The sequence below is a fragment of the Calonectris borealis genome, chromosome 2 (assembly GCF_964195595.1).
Source record: "Calonectris borealis chromosome 2, bCalBor7.hap1.2, whole genome shotgun sequence".
Classification (NCBI taxonomy): domain Eukaryota; kingdom Metazoa; phylum Chordata; class Aves; order Procellariiformes; family Procellariidae; genus Calonectris; species Calonectris borealis.
In genome coordinates this window covers 167616133-167634832 of record NC_134313.1, presented here as the reverse complement: position 1 = coordinate 167634832, position 18700 = coordinate 167616133, and the positions used below count along the sequence as shown (strand labels likewise).

The 18700-nt window shown below is 43.5% G+C and overlaps 1 protein-coding gene across 1 annotated transcript in view; it reads right to left on the bottom strand.

The window, feature by feature from the left end:
• LOC142079674 (vasoactive intestinal polypeptide receptor) overlaps positions 1–18700 on the bottom strand; it is a 118770-nt gene that overhangs the window by 77476 nt on the left and 22594 nt on the right. Inside the window, exon 2 of the mRNA XM_075144291.1 lies at positions 5270–5366. Within this exon, the coding sequence (XP_075000392.1) occupies positions 5270–5366 (97 nt within the window). The remainder of the gene's footprint in view (positions 1–5269; positions 5367–18700) is intronic.

Below are 18700 nucleotides of genomic sequence, written 5' to 3'. Positions count from 1 at the left end.
TCTGCATGCCTGTTACACCGTTGCATTGCTTGGCACTGGCATATAGGGCAACGTGGTTTTGTATAGGTTCGATATAACTTGAGCATCCCCAAGGAACTCCCTAAGCAACTGCTGGGAAAACATCACCCACAAAAACCTGCACCCGCAGCCATTGCAGATTGATGTACGATGCTGTGTACAGATTTATTTGGGAGAAGAGAGGTGGAGAAAGAGAAGAGGCAACCTAACCTGGATGACATGAATCTTCTCTTTTGGGGTGTTATTTCTCCCCAGATACATAGCAGCTTCCTGTGAATTTAAATTGTGGGTGCTGCCAGAATACTTCATTTCCTATTCCTCTGTCTGCCCACAGTACTTTTATAAGTCCCAGTCGTAAAATAGCTGGATGCTTTTCAATGTTTGTCTTTACCTTACCCCTGCTAGATAGGAAAACATTAATTTTTCTATTTTAAAGGAGGAAAACTAAGGCCAAGAGATCCAGGAGTCTCCTTAACTGCAGCAACAGTGCTGCTACAGTTGCAATAATCTATGGATATCAAGCAAGGCAAAGTTTGCAGGGAGACCAACTCTGAGACTAGCGTGGAGTGGGATTAAAACATGCTTGGGGTGGGAAACTAAGGCATCCACAGCTAAAGATTCACATTTGCATGACATCATCCCAAGCAGACATGATCTGTGTCATCACGGTATTTCATCTAGTGCATCCCAGCCATGCCTGCCATGACAATGGCCCATTTCTGGCAAGGAAAGCCAGACATCTCACACATAACAACACTACAAATTTCATTAGTCCAACACCCAGGCATGTCTGTGTGTGATGCAATCCAGCAGCATTTTCTGCTTAGCGCTGTGATAAGGGGAGGAATAACCAAAACTCCTTTTCCAACATGTCAAAACCCAGCAAAAAAGTCTTCTATATCACTTCATAGAAATGGTGCAGGCACTCTCACTGAGTTAAGTTTTAGGTCCTTTAGGAACATAGTCTGCACTGAGATTGAGATGAGGCATTTTGTACATCGTCTCCTACACTGAGCAGGGAAAAATCCTGCCACTTGCACAGGAACAACTTTTTCAAAAGATTTTTTTAATAATGCCTCAAATTATATTGTGAGCGCTCTTTGGGGGCCAAAGGGCTGGAAAGATCATCTAACAAATACCCAAGTGAAAGTTTAGCTTCCTGAAATGCAATTCTGTATGTGAACAAACAGATTCATCACTCCTAATGATGGAATTGGGACTTTACCTCATTTGCCCAGATCCCCTCCGAGCCAGTGAACACCGGGGACAGGAATCATCTGCAAAGTGTGGTTATTTCCAACGCAGCTGAGCTGCTCACTAAGAATCCTCTCACAGTAAATGAAGATCTCGTCAACAGGCAAAACAATCTGAACATAATTCATCACATCCTAAAAGAGATGCATACACTGGAGCTACCTAAAACCAAGTGAAAGGAATCCCTCACCAAAAGTCATTCCCATGCAATGGCTATTTGCCTGCTGAAACAAACCGGTCTCAGTCTACTTAGTCTTGATGGTAAAGAATCCACTTCGGTATTGAATCACAACTGTCGCTTTACATCCTTACCAGTTATTTCAGCATGGAGGTAAAAGGATAACAGGGCAGAGGACTGCAAGGGATTCCTGCTCGTGGAATCCAATCCAATACGCAACTGCATCCTACACACCCTGTCATAAACTGGGCAAGCTCTGCCATGAAGTAAATAAAACACGCCTTCCTGCAGACCTCCAGAAAGGCTGTTCAGTATCCTCTGATGGTTACAAACTTCCTTTAAAGTCCAGACTTTGATCTCACAGCCCTTTTTTTCTCCTGGGTACACACTGCCAGCTTAAACGGGTCTTCCCTGCTGTTTTCTCCCTAGCTGCATCTTCTGCAGCCCTTCCCGTGCTGAAAAGCTAACCTCTTCTCACCAGAGATGGTCACGCTTTTGTGACCCCTGCGTCTCTCCTGTGTCCCTGCTAAAGTCTCCTTGAATGTGGGTAACTTCACTGACTGAATCACACTGCTAATGGGGAATAGAGAGTCTCTCATCCTACTAATAATAAATAGCAGTCCTGTGGTCCAGGACTGCTGACACCAGGAACAGCAATTGGCACCTACTACCAGGACTGAAAACACAGAGGTTTAATTTGAAAAGAAAGCATTGATTTCACCCATGCGTATACACCCACTAGAAGGAATCGGTGTTCGAAGACAAAATAGCGTTCAGACAGATGTTCTTGTTTTATCAGTGGAAATCTACCTGCTTATCCTGAGCCGGTGATCAATCTCAGCACTACCATCAGGTGTTCTTAATAAGTGACTAATCTATCTGACACATCAAATTACACCCGTGATTAAGCCCCTCTGATCAATACAATTGATAATGGCTTCTAAACAAAGCTTTATTTCCAGACTGTACCGAAACGGTGTGTTTCCTTATTTCCACTCATTTAATTAGAAAGGATAACAAATCTAAACCTCAAGTGATTTTCCTTTTGCTAAAAGGATGTGGAATGCGCAGAAGGCAATACACCTACCGGGTCATAAATCAAGGTATTACATTATGGATGGTAGGGAATCTCAATTGCTTTCCATCCTTCTTCTCTGGGGGATTGAACTGTGTTAAAATTACATTTTTCCTGGGAGTTTCACTAGGATTTTTTCTTTCCAGCAACACTCAGACTAAACAGTCAACATCTTCGTTTGATCTCATATCATCACCTTCATAAGATTTCTCCCCACCAAACTTCTTCCTCACCCCCAACCATCAAAGTTCAAAGTTTTATTTTGCAGCTGTGCTCAGCTACATTTATCGAATTATGGAGCCCCACTCCAGAAAAACAGCGTTTTCTACCTACATGTGCTCACATGCTGTACCTTGAACTCTCCAAGGGGGAAACACATAGACACTTTGAAGTTATCTGTCCACACCACTTTCAAAACAGACTCCTCCGTAAGATGATTCACCCATTGTCACCCACTTGAGAGCCAACAGTTTAGAGACGCTTGTTTCTTTCTGTTGATTGCAAGGGCAGCCGTGAGTGCCTTAGCTAAGAGTCAGGTATTGAGCTCTTAAATACCTGCTGGCATTTTGGGGCAAATGGATGCCAGCTGCTTTCCACACAGTTTGCGTTGTAAAATTTGGTTGGACACGTGCTGTGTCCCTACAGACACTTGTTCCACACTGATGTCATCAATGACCATTTCTACCCAGGACATGAAGACATACACAAATGACATCTGACGTTAACTCAGGAGTAGCAGGTACTGTCTCCATGGACAAAAAATATGTTATAGTGCTCACAACTGCGATTTCTGAATCAGTCCCATTTAATGACCATGGGTAGAGACTGGTGGAAATGCAGAATTATCCCAGTCCAATATTTCAGCATTCCATTGTGAAAACCAAATTCCAAAGGATTTTTATATACTTGCTAGTGCTTGGGCATTAAGGGCTTGCAACATGACTGAGTGTGTTTTTGCATCAGAATCAGGAAAAATATTTTCAATGGTTTAATTCAGTGGAGAGAAAAAAAAAACTGTTTTGGATTAAACTTTCCAATGAGAAAAACCATTTTGAAAAAGCAGAAAGAAAATATTAACACTTCAAGTATTTATTCTTCTATTGTGAATGTACTGTATTTAACTGAATGCCTTTAAATGTCCATGAAAATGAAATAAAGCATTTAGTTGGCTTGCAGATGAATGTTTTTAACTACCCTGACTTTTCCCTTTACTGGATTCCAGGAGAACATTTCTTCAAACGGCTCCATTTAACCACACAGAGCCACTTGAAATAGTTTCCAAATCAAAGAAAACCATATCTTAGTAGATAAAAGCAGGGGCCAAAAGCCATCCTTGCATTCAGTAAAGCTCCTCCAGGGATCAGCTTGTCCCTCCGATGCTATTCTATCATTCATAAGCATTGTGCAGAACAGTCCTTCAGTCCGTAGTCTAGCTGCAAGCAATGCCAAGGGAGAGAGGATGAAAAGACATCCTCTTCCACTTTTTCCTCTTTCAGGAGGTGGGATGCAAATATCATGCAGGATACGCATCTTCCCACCCCTTTCCCCCAGCAACGTGATCCCTTGTTTTCGGAGCTTGACAGCCTACCACTGGTCCCTACACCTCCTTTACTCACAAAACCAGGACCTGTAACTTGAGAGAGGCACTTGGAGGTGGAGAGGTCCAACTCGATGCCCCAACTTGGGGCTCTGACAGCACTACTGTGGGATGGGATGGGATGGGATGGGATGGGATGGGATGGGATGGGATGGGATGGGATGGGACGGGACAGCACCAAAACCAAAAGCTTGCTTTCTCTGCCAGACTGATCTCTACAATTTAAGACTGAGCATGGGTGGCTGTATCAAAATTTCCCAAGCTCTCTGCAGGTTGCCCACTGGGGAATTGTCTTAGCATAGACCCTTTCAACATCACCCACCCACGTCGTGTATCGCAGGTTGGTCTGCAGCTCCTTGGTTCACAGCAACATCCCGCAGCCTTTCTCCTGCTCTGAAACCGCACGTGCCTGACGCGTGGTGTGCCATGCCTGCTCCTCAAGGGAGGCACAGCTCCACGGCTGCTGCCTGAGGCCGGCAGGGAGAAAATTTGGGAGGCTGGAGAGCAAAGGTGGCATTATTGAGCTGGTCCTCCTCTCTTGATCAATGAATCAGGGAGTGGGTTAAGGGGACCGGAGGGCCTTCCAAGCGGACTGCCCAATGTGGTGTGCGCTCCATGTCACATGAACAAGGAGAGGATCTCAGCCACCTGGCCCAACTTCACAGATACCTTGCAGCCTTGGAGCAGACCCTTCCTTCCTTTGCTTCACCACCAGGACAGGAGCAATTTTGGCATGGGGATGGAAGGGCAGTTCAACGGAAGGAGAAGGTCGCCATGACTTCTCTTGAAGTAACCCAAGGCCTATGAGAACTTCAGACTTTCAGACCCCATGGTAAAATTGGTTAAGGCACTTCCAGTTCAGAGAGATGGATGACGGACTGTGATTAAACACACTGAGACACCTCAGCTACGCTTACCCAGCTGGCAGGCAGCGAGTGATCCCCAGTGAGCTGTTCAAACTCTTGATTGATTGAATCGTACTTTGGAAGTACCTCTTTCTCTCCCTCCTAATGTAAGAGCTCAACATCAGCTGGAATGACTGCCCTGCTCCAGCAGCAGAAGGGGTGAGGAATGGCATGGGCAAGGCAGATGTGAGGCTGGGTGATGTTGGCTTGCAGGCCAGGGAGAGAAGAGAGCGTCCCCATACCTGAAGTCTGATTATCCCCAGTAAGGTCTGCCAAGCACTGGCTGCGCTCTTCTTCAATCTCCTGCATGATGCTGCACTCCGGACGTGTGCTGGATGCCTGCAGAAAGGGTAGAGAAGAAGAGAGTGAGCAAAACCCATCTACCCTCAGAGATGTGTTCCTGGGGATTCATGGCCGTCTGAGTTCTCCTGGGCCACTGCACAATGGGGATATATATCCAGCTTTATTTTATGTTTGCTTGAGAGAAGGGAGTGTAACCCAGAGCCTGCTGAAAAAACAGCATTTCCCTCCATGCCTTCCTTAAAAAAAAACAACCTATTTTTTTTTCTGATGATCAGGAGCAATTCTGCTTCTTTACGCTCTGGGAACCCTGCCTGACTAACCTAACACCAACAGCTATCTAGGGCAGGAAGATGGCCGTTTTAATATTCATGCCAAAAGCAGTGAGATCTGTGCTTAGATGGTTTATTCCCTCCGTTCTCACGTGGCCTGCCTCCTGGCTCATGCTAATTCAAAGCAAAACAAACCCCAAATCAAATAAGAACGAAATCTCTGATGCAGATTAGGAGATCAAGGAGCTAAAAAGCAGGAAATTCCCAACGATAAGACTTTTCCCCCAAAGTGGTTTCTCTTCAGTCAGACCTAATGGTATTGTGTTTGAAATACAACAGTAGCTATAAATGTTCAGGTAATTAATCGTGGACTCCTTACAACATGTAATTCACGAACAGCCTCAATCATAAAATGTGCAAATGACAATTTGCACTCCAAAAAAGGAACCAGGAGCTAGACAACAGGTCATATAACACAGTCCCCTTGTCACCAACACACTCAACTTGGAGGGAACACCTTGCTTTATTGCTATGGCAATTGCAAGCAGAAATTGAGGTCCCATTACGCACGGCGCTGCACAAAACCCCATCTCTTTCAAAGGAATGGGAAACAGCATTCAGCAGGGAGAATATTCAGAAACTCAGCTGCAAAGAGACGGCGAGAGGGAAATGATGTGAAGAGAGAAGAAGTCTCGGCTTGAATTTATACCGTCACTGTTAGACGCGATGCAGGAAAAACCATGAGTCAGGTCAGCTTCAGGGACAGATTTTGAGAACAGGGGATGAGCCTTTGCCTGTAAGAAATCATTGATTCAATATTCACTCTTGCTGGATTTTGGAAAAAGCATATATTTTCATCAGAAATAGGCAGAGAAAGGAAAAAAAAAAAAAGATCTTTTCATGTCTCGTTTCAAAATGTGTGAGCTATTTCTCTATCCATATATTTGCCAGACAAGTTTGTAAGACAGAAGGCCCAGAAATCCTTTGAAGGAACAATTGTTTGATATAAGTTGCCCTTTGGATTAAAATCATAAAATAATTTAGCACATTAAATTTATTCTCACCATTTCTTATTAATCCAACCTGCTCTCTTCCCTGTTTCACTCCATGTCTTCCTCAGACTGTCATTTCCTGTAGGTTAGGAATGGGCCTTGTTTAGTCGTGTATAAACAATTCATTATGCAGTTTTCTAGTCAAATTAAAAATAATAAAAAAAAAACAAACACGAGAAGGGGGGGAATTATTTGGAATTGTCTTGGTATTCAAATATTTCTTTTTCCCAAAGGGAAACAGATCTTAGGAAATTTTATCTTGGCTCATCTAAAATACCATAGATTAATTTTGTTTTGATTTACAGTGCTTCTTGCCTTTTTATTTTAACCTTAAAAAAGTGTGAGGGGAAGCGTGAGAGATTTGCAGAACACTTGCTGTAAAAATAAAGATTGAAATGTTTTCAAAACATTCTGACTTTTTCAAAGGAAAGTTTTAACTCTCTGGACTTAAACTATTGCCAAATTCATCTCACATCTATAAATAACTCAAGTTTTCACTTTATAAATTAATTTATACAGCTCTAACTTTGATCAGGGTTGGCAAAGCACTGTGTACTTCTACAATACATTTTAAAATTTTTTTATGCTGTAAATTTTCTACCAAGCCCATTAGCAAGTACTTCGCTGCCGCATCTTCCCTTCACTAAAAACGCATGCCTAAATTGGTTGATTGCATATTTACCTCAATGGCCTGATACTTACTTTTGAGTAAATACTTAAAAAAAAAAAAAACCCGAGGCTGATTCATCATTAGTATTCTGAAAAGTGGGCTTGTGAGAGATTCAGGTAAACCTGATTATAGACATAATTTTAAAAATCTCACCAAGAGGAAAAACATCTATGTTAGGCAAACCACTGGAAAAAGAGTGCCCTATAGCTAAAACACCAAAATACAGGAGATCTTGGCTTTTGTAGTGCTGGTGCTGACTTGCTGTGAGCTTTTGAGCAATGTGGGTGGCTGGATGGAAGGAGTACTTACGTGCCCAATCCCCACTGATTCCAAGTAGAGCCAGACACTGAGGTGGGATTTAGTCTCCCGAATAGAGGTATCTAGCCTCAGCTGAGATGTCCGAGGATATCCCTCTTGGCCAACAGCTTTCACAGGGGGCACAGGCCCGTGTAAATTCTGTGTTGGATCTTCCAACCCCAAAACAGCTACCTCATATATATTAAGCTCTCTAAAACAGTACTAGAAACTTAAAAGCAAACAAACAGTAAGTTTGCAGATGACACCAAGTTGAGGGGGAGTGTTGATCTGCTCGAGGGTAGGAAGGCTCTGCAGTGGGACCTGGACAGGCTGGATCGATGGCCCAAGGCCAACTCTATGAGTTTAGATTGGACATTAGGAAAAGTTTCTTCACTGAAAGGGTTATCAAGCACTGGAACAGGCTGCTCAGGGAAGTGGTGGAGTCACCATCCCTGGAGGTATTTAAAAGATGTGTAGATGTGGTCCTTACGGACATGGTTTAGTGATGGACTTGGCAGTGTTAGGTTAACGGTTGGACTCGACGATCTTAAAGGTCTTTTCCAACCTTAAAGTTTCTATGATTCTATAAATAAACAAACAAAGAAAGAGTGGGATGTTTCTCACCTTCTCTCTCAGTGGGACACATCTTCCTTCATTTTAGCTGGGTAAAAGCTGTATGTTTAGTCTGAACTGATTTTTACCATTCCTTCTAGTCCACAGAGAGCTAGCGAGCATCAGCCCTGAAGGTTTTCATCCTACTTCACTAACTGTAGTTGGACCAGTTCAAACTAAAATACCTACTATTTAGCTGGAGAAGGTCAGTGATGTGTGAATTTAATGTCTAAAGACCTTTAACTGAATCATCAAGGTCAACAAACAGACTCACATTGAAGGCCTTCTAGTTTATGGCTCATTTTCCACGTTAACTAAACAAGTAAATAAATAACCCAAACAATCACAGCAACCCTCCTTCTACCTCCCTAGTGATAACACTAATGACCCTCACATATCACAGCCGTCATTGCTATGGGCTAACAAAGGCAACTGGAATAAAAAAAAAAAAAAAATAAAAACCCCCACAGTTTTGGACATCATTAGGAAACAGAAAAGTGTGTCTTTTTTTGTTGATAGGTCACCAGTTCAGCTGGCATGATGGTGAGCAGGGCAACAAGTTCAGCTGCCTTAATTCACCTCCCAGTTGGCAAAAGGCTCATGGCTGAAAAGATCCCTCAAGAGCTGCAAGTCTTGCCTGCCAAGGGGGATTCTCCCTGGGATGAGAGACTAATAACTCTCCTTCCTTGGTGTATTCCTCCTAGAAAAGCTTGAAGTAGACTTTATAGACAGCTTGGAACAAACTCACTTTACTTCTTTGTCAGATCCATTTTTTTGCTGTGTTGTTTTGTTTTGTTTGTTTGTTTTTTCCTGTGGAAAAGGCAGAGATTTTGGGCTTCGGCATCTTTCACTGCAGCAGGCAACTGGCCACGCAGACAAGGGGCTGAGGACTACATTAATTCACATTTCCCATCCAAAAAGCGTAGATAAAGCCTGGCCAGCTTTGGTTAGCTCACACTAACATCAGCTGGTGAACAGTAATCCAGTTTCCTGGGCATATCCATTGTGGGTGAAGCTGAAATTCAGTAAATCCTCCTTCGCTCAGCCCCCCTGGCATGCTCAAGATACCATGTAAAAATTGTGGTGTGTTTGTCAGGGGTCATTTTTCCTGCACACACTCTGAAGCCCTGAGCAGAAAAACGAAGGGAATGTTTTTTTGGATGTGATTTCCTGCAGCTCTGAATTCTGCAGCAACTCTCATGTGGAATTATCCCCAAAGTCTTTATTAATGAGAGTTTTCCTTCCTGCCGGATCCCAACAATTGTTCGAGGATTACGGCACAGTCTGCCTCTGCAAAGAAAGCCATTGTGTACACTCTTTAATTAAATACAATTCAAAGGATTGTCACAGACTGAAGGAGCCGCAAAAATGTTTAGTCTCATCTATGCTGTCTGCCATTAGCAGGGCCAGGCTAACCACAGGCCAACTCCTTTGCCCAGTTGGCAACTCCTCAAAGGCAGGTGGGATTCACGGTGAAGCCACAGCTGCTGGTAAGCAGGAGTATGGGCCCACAAGAAGTGACTTGACCCTCAGTACCTCCCTTTCTCCTGATCCCAGAGTGTTCCTGGGCTCAGCTGGAGCTCGCTGTATGGAAACTCCAGCAGAGATGGGGACTAGGGTGTCCACAGTGATAACAGGATTTGGAGTCAAACAAGGGAGGAGTAGAATTGAAAAGCTTACAGATGATGAAATCGCATCCCTCACCCATTTCTGTTCAGCTCCCAGAGCCCACACAGTAGTGACATGGGTACACTTCTAGTCATCTGAATGAAAATTTCTTATACCATTACTACCTTCCCACAGCTTCTGTGGAGGTAGTAACAGCATAAGACAAGAGCATCAGTTGCCTTCCTACAGTTTCTATAACATGACTTCAGTCTCTGCTCTAGATGGAGATGGAGTTTCTCAACCCTTTTTCATGTGGACAGCAAAGGAAATGAAAGATTTTAGCAGGCAGGTCTTATTTCAAGCCTCAGTGGCATAACCTGAAGGAGCTACTTCTGGCTAGTAGCCAGAAGAGCTCACCATTAATTTCAGTCCGGGGCTTTCATTTATGCTCATTATTTGTAGGAACACAGGACTGAAGGAACTTCTTATGCAACAATCTTGGCTTCAATTTCTTCCATAACTTCATTCAGCTCTATCTTAAAACTAGATTTGCAGTTTCTTTTCAGTTTCTTCCTTTTGAACATCCTCAGGAAAATGCAGTTTTATTCCTAAAAACCCTCTGAGTGAGCCAAAAAAATACTGTGTAGAAGTGCAAGAATGAGCAAAGAGAGCGGACCAAAGGAAGACACCGACACAGGATTTTTATCTATACTGATGGGTAACACAATTTCCAGCAATAATACTGTCAAACTTAAAAGCTGCAAAAGCTCTGGTGGTCTTGGGGGGGGGGGGGGGGGGGGGAAGGAAGTATTTATGGAGTATTATAATTATTTGTTCTTCTAAAGGACCTTTGTCTAAGAATCCAAAACCATATTACAAATATGTCATGACAGCATGGGGAAGCAAATGTTAGATACCAGTAATATAGACATAAACTGAGAGATAAGACCAAGTTCAAAACATGCCAAACACCCTGTGTGGCCTTTGTAGGATCAATAAAGAAGGACTTGCAAAAACAATGTTTTTTAAGCAGAGGCAAGCTATTTTCTGCTATGACCTCTAATCGTGTTGTAAATACACTACTCTGCAACCAGCCATCAGTAAGGGACTCTCAGAGCACGGGTAGCAGTATGCGTCCCTAGGAGACCTTTCCAAATAAAAGAGGTCCAGGCAAATACCCAAGTATCCTGACTCTCACTTTGCTGTTCAAATCACTCCATTTTATGCTCCTGCCAAATATAATCATGCCAATAACATATCTATCATTTGACAAGGAAAGCAGATGGTTTTTTCCAGCTCATCTAAGCAGGCTCTGTTAAACAAAGGCAACTTGGCCAAATCAATCCAGCAGCTTGGAGGCACGGAGACTTCATTTATTCTGATTGTCCCTTTTCTGTGTGAGGGGTTGGAAGATCAAGGAAACATGTGCAGAGTGTTTTGCAAAGAGCTTGGAGAACCAGAAGGAAAGGAAAGCTGAGCAGCTGTGTTGCTTAACTCCTTAGTGACACGCTTGTATATGCCTGTCTTGGAAAGCAGAGCTGAATTAAGGTCTTAAGGAAGAAATGATGCCCTGGCAGTGGAGTAATGACACAGTAATTAAAAGAGAGGCAGCACTTGAGTAAATTCTCACAACTGAGTAGCAGACAGCTCTGATGGCACATTTAGCTCCTTACTTCAAATTATCATCTGGAGTAGGTAAGTACAAATTTCCTTTCCAGGAAGCTCAGATGAAGCATTTGAATTCAGGCTATTGCAGAAATAGAGGGACGCTGCAACACTGAGATCAGTGGTGTTTAGATCTACAGTTCAGAGCAAAGAGCAAAGTGTTATAATACCTCTGTTACAGTTGAGAAAAATAAGCACGGAATGATAGTGATTATCCCTAAAGTACACAGGGGCAGCAAAGGAAGGAAAAAAGGGGACTCTACTACCTGACTTCTGTAGAAATTGGAGGGCAGCAAAGTAACTTATAGTTTTCCCTGAACTACTGGTCATTGACTGCTTTTAATTTCCTTTTACCTTTGGGTCTAAGGACAGAGCCTGGTTGAGGAAAATTCTGCTCCTTTTCTTACAGATTGGTCAGAATTTTAACTACTAAACTGATCGAACCTTCTGGAGGAAATTCACCTCCAAATCTTCTCTTCAGCCAATTACAGGAACAGCAGAAATACAAAGGATATGCAAATCCAGAACTGCTTGACCCCCAGGACTCAGAGACGTGATGTGGGGATCCATTGGGCCTACATCTGCCTACTGCACATGGAATATCCTTCCTCACCTGAAGAGAGAAGCAGGCACTTAAAACTAAAGGAACTGTCTAAAATAGGTCAGAGGAAACTTACCCTACACTGCTTCAACCAGGGAGCCTTAGGCAACTGGCTGAGGGGTGGAAGTCTACACTGCAAATATCTAAAGTTAAATGAGAGAAAACCCACAGACCTGGGCTCAACTCTAAACTGAATTATCCCCCTCCAGACAGCCCCATCCTTCCCCAGCCTACTCCAAGAGCAGATGTGAGATGGTACCTGGCAGGATCCCTATCGAGAAGTTGACTGAAAGACTAGTAAGTCTCTAATATGTTTACAGGTTGTTGTTTTCAAGATATATTGATTTGAAACACTGTTGTTCAAAAAAGGTACTTGGCTTCAGGAGAATGTGCAGGTAACCTGGTCATCCTGTCCTGAATTGCTGCCCATCCAGCACCGAGTTATCTCCTGAGTAGCCACCTCTTGACTGCTGTGCACAGAAGAAATGGTCCCTAATTCAATTGCAGGCTGAGAAGGGACTAGAAAGCCCCGAGCAGATGTCTCATTCCTGTCTCCTCTGTCCTGGGCCAGATGCTAACTCCTGACAAAGCCTCCATCCATCCAGCTCTGATTCTTGCCCTGGGCAACCACAGGGGCCCCCACCCAGTCCTGCCAGCTCTCCACTGCATCTCCTGTTGCTTCAGTTCACTCCCCCAGAGTCTTGTTTTCCTCCGAAATCTGACTTAGATGTTACCACCAACCAAGTCCACCTGCCACAACATTGAAGAACTCAGATCTGCTCAGACGGCCCCAGAAAGTCGTAAGGCTTTGGGTGGGGGGTAGAGCAGAAGAGGTTCCCACAGCCAGAGCAATGGAGACTGGCAGTTTGAGTAATGCCCTGGGGAATCCATATGTAAGTGGGCAGTTCAGTGTCACAGGAGGCTGTGACAAAATAAGAGCTTGATCAAAATCACAGTGAAGTCCCTGCGGTTTCTTCCCTGCCCTTTACATTCCCAACCATCCCCTAGACCTCTCCCACTGCCTGGGAGCTGCGTACACACGTTGTGTACACAAAACCTTTGGCAAACAGGACCCCACCAGCCTCCTGCAAGGCTGGCTATTGGATATTATTTATAACCAGAGAGCTGGATAAAGCAAGCTGGATGTTCTCTAGTTCTCAGAAATACTGCAGTGGTCTGGTTTGAGGAACAATAGTTTTGGTTAGCAACATGGGCAGCTCCTTTTAACTTTTAGGGGAACTGAAACTGAGAATGTCTAGAAATCCAGTGTTAATCTAGCATTACTACACCATCAGTAAAGCAAGGGCTGGAGTGACTGACATCAGGCTTGCCCACCATTTGTGCTGGAAACCCTCACAGCTGCAATAAGCAGCAACTTCACCTGGAGCTCTAGGGCTGTCTGGAGAGGATACGTTTCCCGTGCCCAGCTTCTCATTGCAAACTCAGGGTTTTGGTTTTTTTTTTCTTTTTCATGCACTCAGGGAAGGACTGAACAGCAAAGTGGCAATGTTACAGAGCATTCTAGCAGCCAATGTCCCAGGCACAGCTTTTTCTAGGCAGAGCAGGCACTCTGAAGCTCAGCAAAGCTAGCCATGTGGACGAAAGAGGGTGTTTGGCATTTACTGGGTGCCCTCTCCTTGCTTTAGCATAGCAGCCTTAGCATCTCCAGCTGAGCAGTCAAAACTGGACACATTCAGCATTTGGAGCACTCAGTGCTTGAAACTTTCCTGAGCTCACCGAACAGTAAATGACTTTAGGACATGGATCTTCCAATCTTGTGGCCCAGCAACCACAAGAGAAACCTGTGGGTCAGAGCACAGGTTTCTCAAGATTAGTACCACTTCCCCAAGAGCAACCAGGAGGAGATAAAGGAACAAGAAACATAAAACACATAAGAAAAAAGACATGCATATTATAATCCTTCCTACGGTATATGTCTTCCAGCAGTCACCACAGTGCGTTTCTATAAAACAGCTGGTGATAAGGTTTTAACGTCATCGGCTATCAATACTTCAATATCTTTTATTAAATCAAATTAGGACCAATTCCAGGGTGATTTTACTATTCATACATCACTTCCCATCCTGAAAAAGTGCCCCTAACAGGGCCTGTTTGTGCCACCATTCAAAGCTTTCTACTGAAATCCAGGTACATGCCTGGAACAATCTATAAATGCATCTCATTTCAAAGAGTTCACTTTAAAAGACTGATTACCTACAAGGGAGAGTACAAAAAATACAGAGATGTTGGCAAAAGATGAGTTTCGTTCATTCAGAGAACGCGAAGAAATTAATCTTCCATCTTTCAAATGAAGCAATTCAGTCAACAAGGCTCTGGCTGAGGAAGTTATTTATGGATTTATAAAGCATCCTTTATAAAGCATCAGAGCTCTCTATAGAAAGATTCTTCACGGACAGTCTGAAGCATCCAGGTGTGTCCTCCAGGAACAAGAGCCTACTGGGACAAACTCCTTGCCTAGGCTGTGTTTCAGAACAAAGGATCAAGTCATTGGTCTTAATAACGAGGGAGTCAAGAGCACCTCAGTGATTTGGAGCTACTCCAAGCACAAAAGCTGCCATCTTCAACAAAATCAGGTCAGGGCCACCCTTCCCTTCTTTGGCTGAGGATGGAAGGAAGCAAGCAAAAGGGCAAGACACTTGTTAAAACGTGGGAGAGAGAGCAAGGTTAGAACAACCACAGGGAGCACTGCTGCAGTGAAGAACAAAGATTCACAGGAATGGGGAAAACCAAGCAGAGAGCAACTGAAGAGATCCTTACCTAAGAGAGTGCAGGATGGACACATGGAGACAGCCTTGATTTAGAAGAACAGAACATGCTGGAGATCACTGTCTGGTTGTCCAGAGCTCTCCTAGAGGAAATCTGCTAATTACATCTACGTTTGGGAGCTTTGGATTCAGCCGTTGGTTTTGATACCCCCCACTGTGCCCAATGGCTAGTCTATATTGAGAATATAGTACATCTGAGCAATTAATAAAGACGAACATGTTCTCATCAGGATTTAACGAACTGACCAAAGACGGAGATTTTAGAGGGACTTACATTCCTGGAGGAAACAGTAAACAAGAGTTGAAACTATCAGCATTCACCCTGATCAGTATGAAAATATGGGAATAATTCAAAACGTGGTTCCCGTCTTCCTGGCTGAAAAGAAGGACTTAAAGCTACAGGTTAAACCGGTTGTAATATGAGCCTAAGAGCCTTAGACACACACGGAAATTTAACAAATACGACATGACACACACACACACACGCTAAACCAGGCACGCATACAACACTTCCACCTGAAGAGAGCATTGATGTCTTCCTGGGAGCCTGAGGGCCACACTTAGTATCTCTGACAGCCCAACCACCTTCCTCTTAATAACACTCAGAAAAGACTCAAGATCCCAGAACGCAAGGATGCTGTGACAAGGGCTGCATCTCAATTAGCTGAGTACACAGCTGAGTGTCAAGTGAAAGAGATGATCGAAGTAAAGTGTCAGATGCTAGAAATACCTGCATCACAAATCAAAGCAACTCACTGGCAATTTCCATGGTTTGAAGATGGCGAGGCTTGGCCAAGAAAGAGTTTACCAATGGCTTTAAGGAAGCAAAGATCTCACCCTCGCTTCCTGCATGGCCTCACCGTCCCAGCTTGGCTGTTAGCTACAGTTTTGCTTCCCGTTGGTCCCTGAAGCAAAGTCAACTTGCAGCTGCTTTCCACTGTGCAACTAGATCGTGATGAACCGGCTACTCAGGCAGATAATTAATTCTACTTTATTGCGCTGGGCTTTTTTTTTTGTTAATTCTTACCTGCTAACAACAGGGATGGGGGAAAAAGCTCAGAGGGAAGATGTTTCTGCTTTATCTATTTAAAAGGGAAAATATACAAGGGCACAAATGACACCGAAAATGAATGCTTAGATGGCAAAACTGAATCTTAGCAGTGCAGTATCACCAGACCTCTCTCAGGTGATGCCACTGGCGGTAGACCTCAAAATGTTTTACAAAGGTAGTATCTCTAGCCTCTTTTGACAGATGGAGAAACCAAGGCAGAAAGCCCAAGATCATTCAGCAAATTAGTAGCCAAAAAAAAAAAAAAGAAAACAACGCCCAAAAAACCCAACCCCCCAAAAAAACCCACAACAAAAATGTGAGGTTGGTCTGGCTGCCTCCCAAAACTCCTTCCTTATAGCAAAGATAGACAAAAGCAGTCACAAAAAAACCCTAAATACTTCACACTCTGTGTTACCAGCTTTTACATGTCTCTAAAAGACCTTCCCAAATGCCAGTGTACGCTGATGTCCACGTCTGTCAGAGATGTCCTGATTTCTAGGAAATATTTAAATTTTCTCCTCAAAATACCTTGGTCAGCCCAGAAAGAGCCAACAGAGAAAAAGAGAATTTGGATGGAAAAAAGAGTGGGAAAGGAGTCGGCCCTTGCTCCATGGGAACAAGAGAAAGACTTCAAATCTCACTTTCGGGATATTGGAGATGAGGAAAATAATAGATTAGATAATTAGGAAGATAAAACTTGAGATGGACATTAGGAATGATCAGAACACCTGGGCAGAGCGGCTGATGGCTCTGGAAAGAAAATGATGTTTAGAGCAGTACAAGGAGCAGAAAACCTCTGAGCCCTGCTAGAAGTCTGGCCTTTGCTGTCAAGACCAGCTCAGCTAAGCAGAAAATGTCTTTCAGTGATATGAATAAAAAGAGAAAAACAACGGAGGAAAAAAAAAGTGAGATGGCTATACAAAGTGCTGAAATTCAAGACAAAACTAAACACAGCCCCCAAAAAAGAGAAGTCATATGCAGCCCCACCCCCCACTTCTGAAAACTGGCTTCTCCAACGATTCGGAGATAAAAATATTATTTTACTAATACAAAGTGGAATAGTTACACATGGTAAAAATGACTTAGCTTGAATAATTGAGAACAACAACAGGGCTGACTGTGAAGGCAAACAAGGGTATGGAAACTGTTGTATATGAGGTGAAAGCCACTCAAGAAAGAACAATGTGCTCAGATTGGATGGTGGGAGTGGTACCATCTGGCTGAAAGTCAACAAATGTAATGCTTTTTTATATGTAGGAAGGAGGGGAAAAAAAAGATCCAGACAGCTACCAGCAGGTTAATCTGACCACAAAAGTACACAAGATTTTTGACCACCACTTGAAGGAAAGAGTAATTGAAAGCATGGCAGCAAACAGAGATTTGGAGAAAATACAAAATGTGGTTTATCAAAAATAAATCGTGGCAATGTAACTGATAGCTTTTTTCGATAAGGTTCCTGGGCTTTTTTTTGGAGAGAGGAAAAATCAGTGAATCTAATCTGTCCTAAGTTCAGTAAATAGTCTGATGGCATGCCAAAAGGGATGACTGCCTTAACGATAGATACGGGGATTAATACAACAACTGGAGGGAAACGAAGGAAGTGGCTAAGCGTGAAGACTGCAGGTTGTGTTGAAGGCAGAAATACAGAGCCACAGGGAGGTCTGCAGTGGTATTAGTTAAGGATCCATTGACTTTAATAAGGATGGAATGAAATGCAGTGATAGAAAGAGAAGAGGAAAGAGGGAGCGACCAACAAAAAGGTCCATGAGAATCTGAAACCTCTGGTGGAAACCACAGAGCAAAAGGACCTGTTAGCCGATTGAACTCGAGGGATGCTGGACCACGTACAACAAAGCTGACCAACTGAAGTATTATAGGCAACATACTCTTCTCCACATGGTCTCTGTCTCCAGCAAACACCTCTTGGGGCATTTTCTGAACATCCTCATAGAGGGTAGTGCTCCTTGGTGGCCTCAGTGATCAAGGAGATGCAGAATTCATCACACATTGCACACATGCCTGCAAATGGCCCACGCAGATCTGCCTGCAATAGAGGGGGCAAGGACCCTTATAAAGGGACAGAGAGGGATAATTTAAAGGACGATGGTGGTCCACTGGATTAATGAGTATTAATCAGCCCTTCACAGCCACCTCCTCCATGCCTTAGCACCTACCTGCTCTGCAACTTCTCTTCCAGAGCCTGATCTTTCCTGGCTCCTCTCCAGCATCCCTTGATGCTGTATGCTTGGTCACATCAAATCCAGAGACAGCAATGATACCAGACAGCTGCCCCAGAAACTGCAGTCCTGCCGGTTAGCTACAATAATGCTGGAAAGCCAGGAGGAGGAGAAAAGAAAGAAAAAAGAAAAAAAAACAAAAGAGAGAGAAAAAAAAAATAACAACTAAACCCAACTTTGGTTCTGGGGAAGAAAGTATGAAACTGAGGGAAAAAACCATTTTGCTGACTCTGCATCTCCTTTAGGTATGTAAACTGAATTAGCTGAGAGACAAGCAGTAGCATGCTGAGCAGCAGGGATATCAGCGAGGAGCACAGGGAACATCTACTTCCCCAGCATTCACTCCAGAAGGGTGAAACGGGAGAAAAGGAAAGCTGCTGTTAAGAAATCAGTCCTACCTGTTGCTTTTTCCTCCTTTGTCTTGTGTGCCTTTCGAACATTGAATATAATATGGTATAACAGAAGAGGAGGTTTTCACATGTCCCTTTGATTTCACTGGGATTTCGGTCCTCAAATGACCTT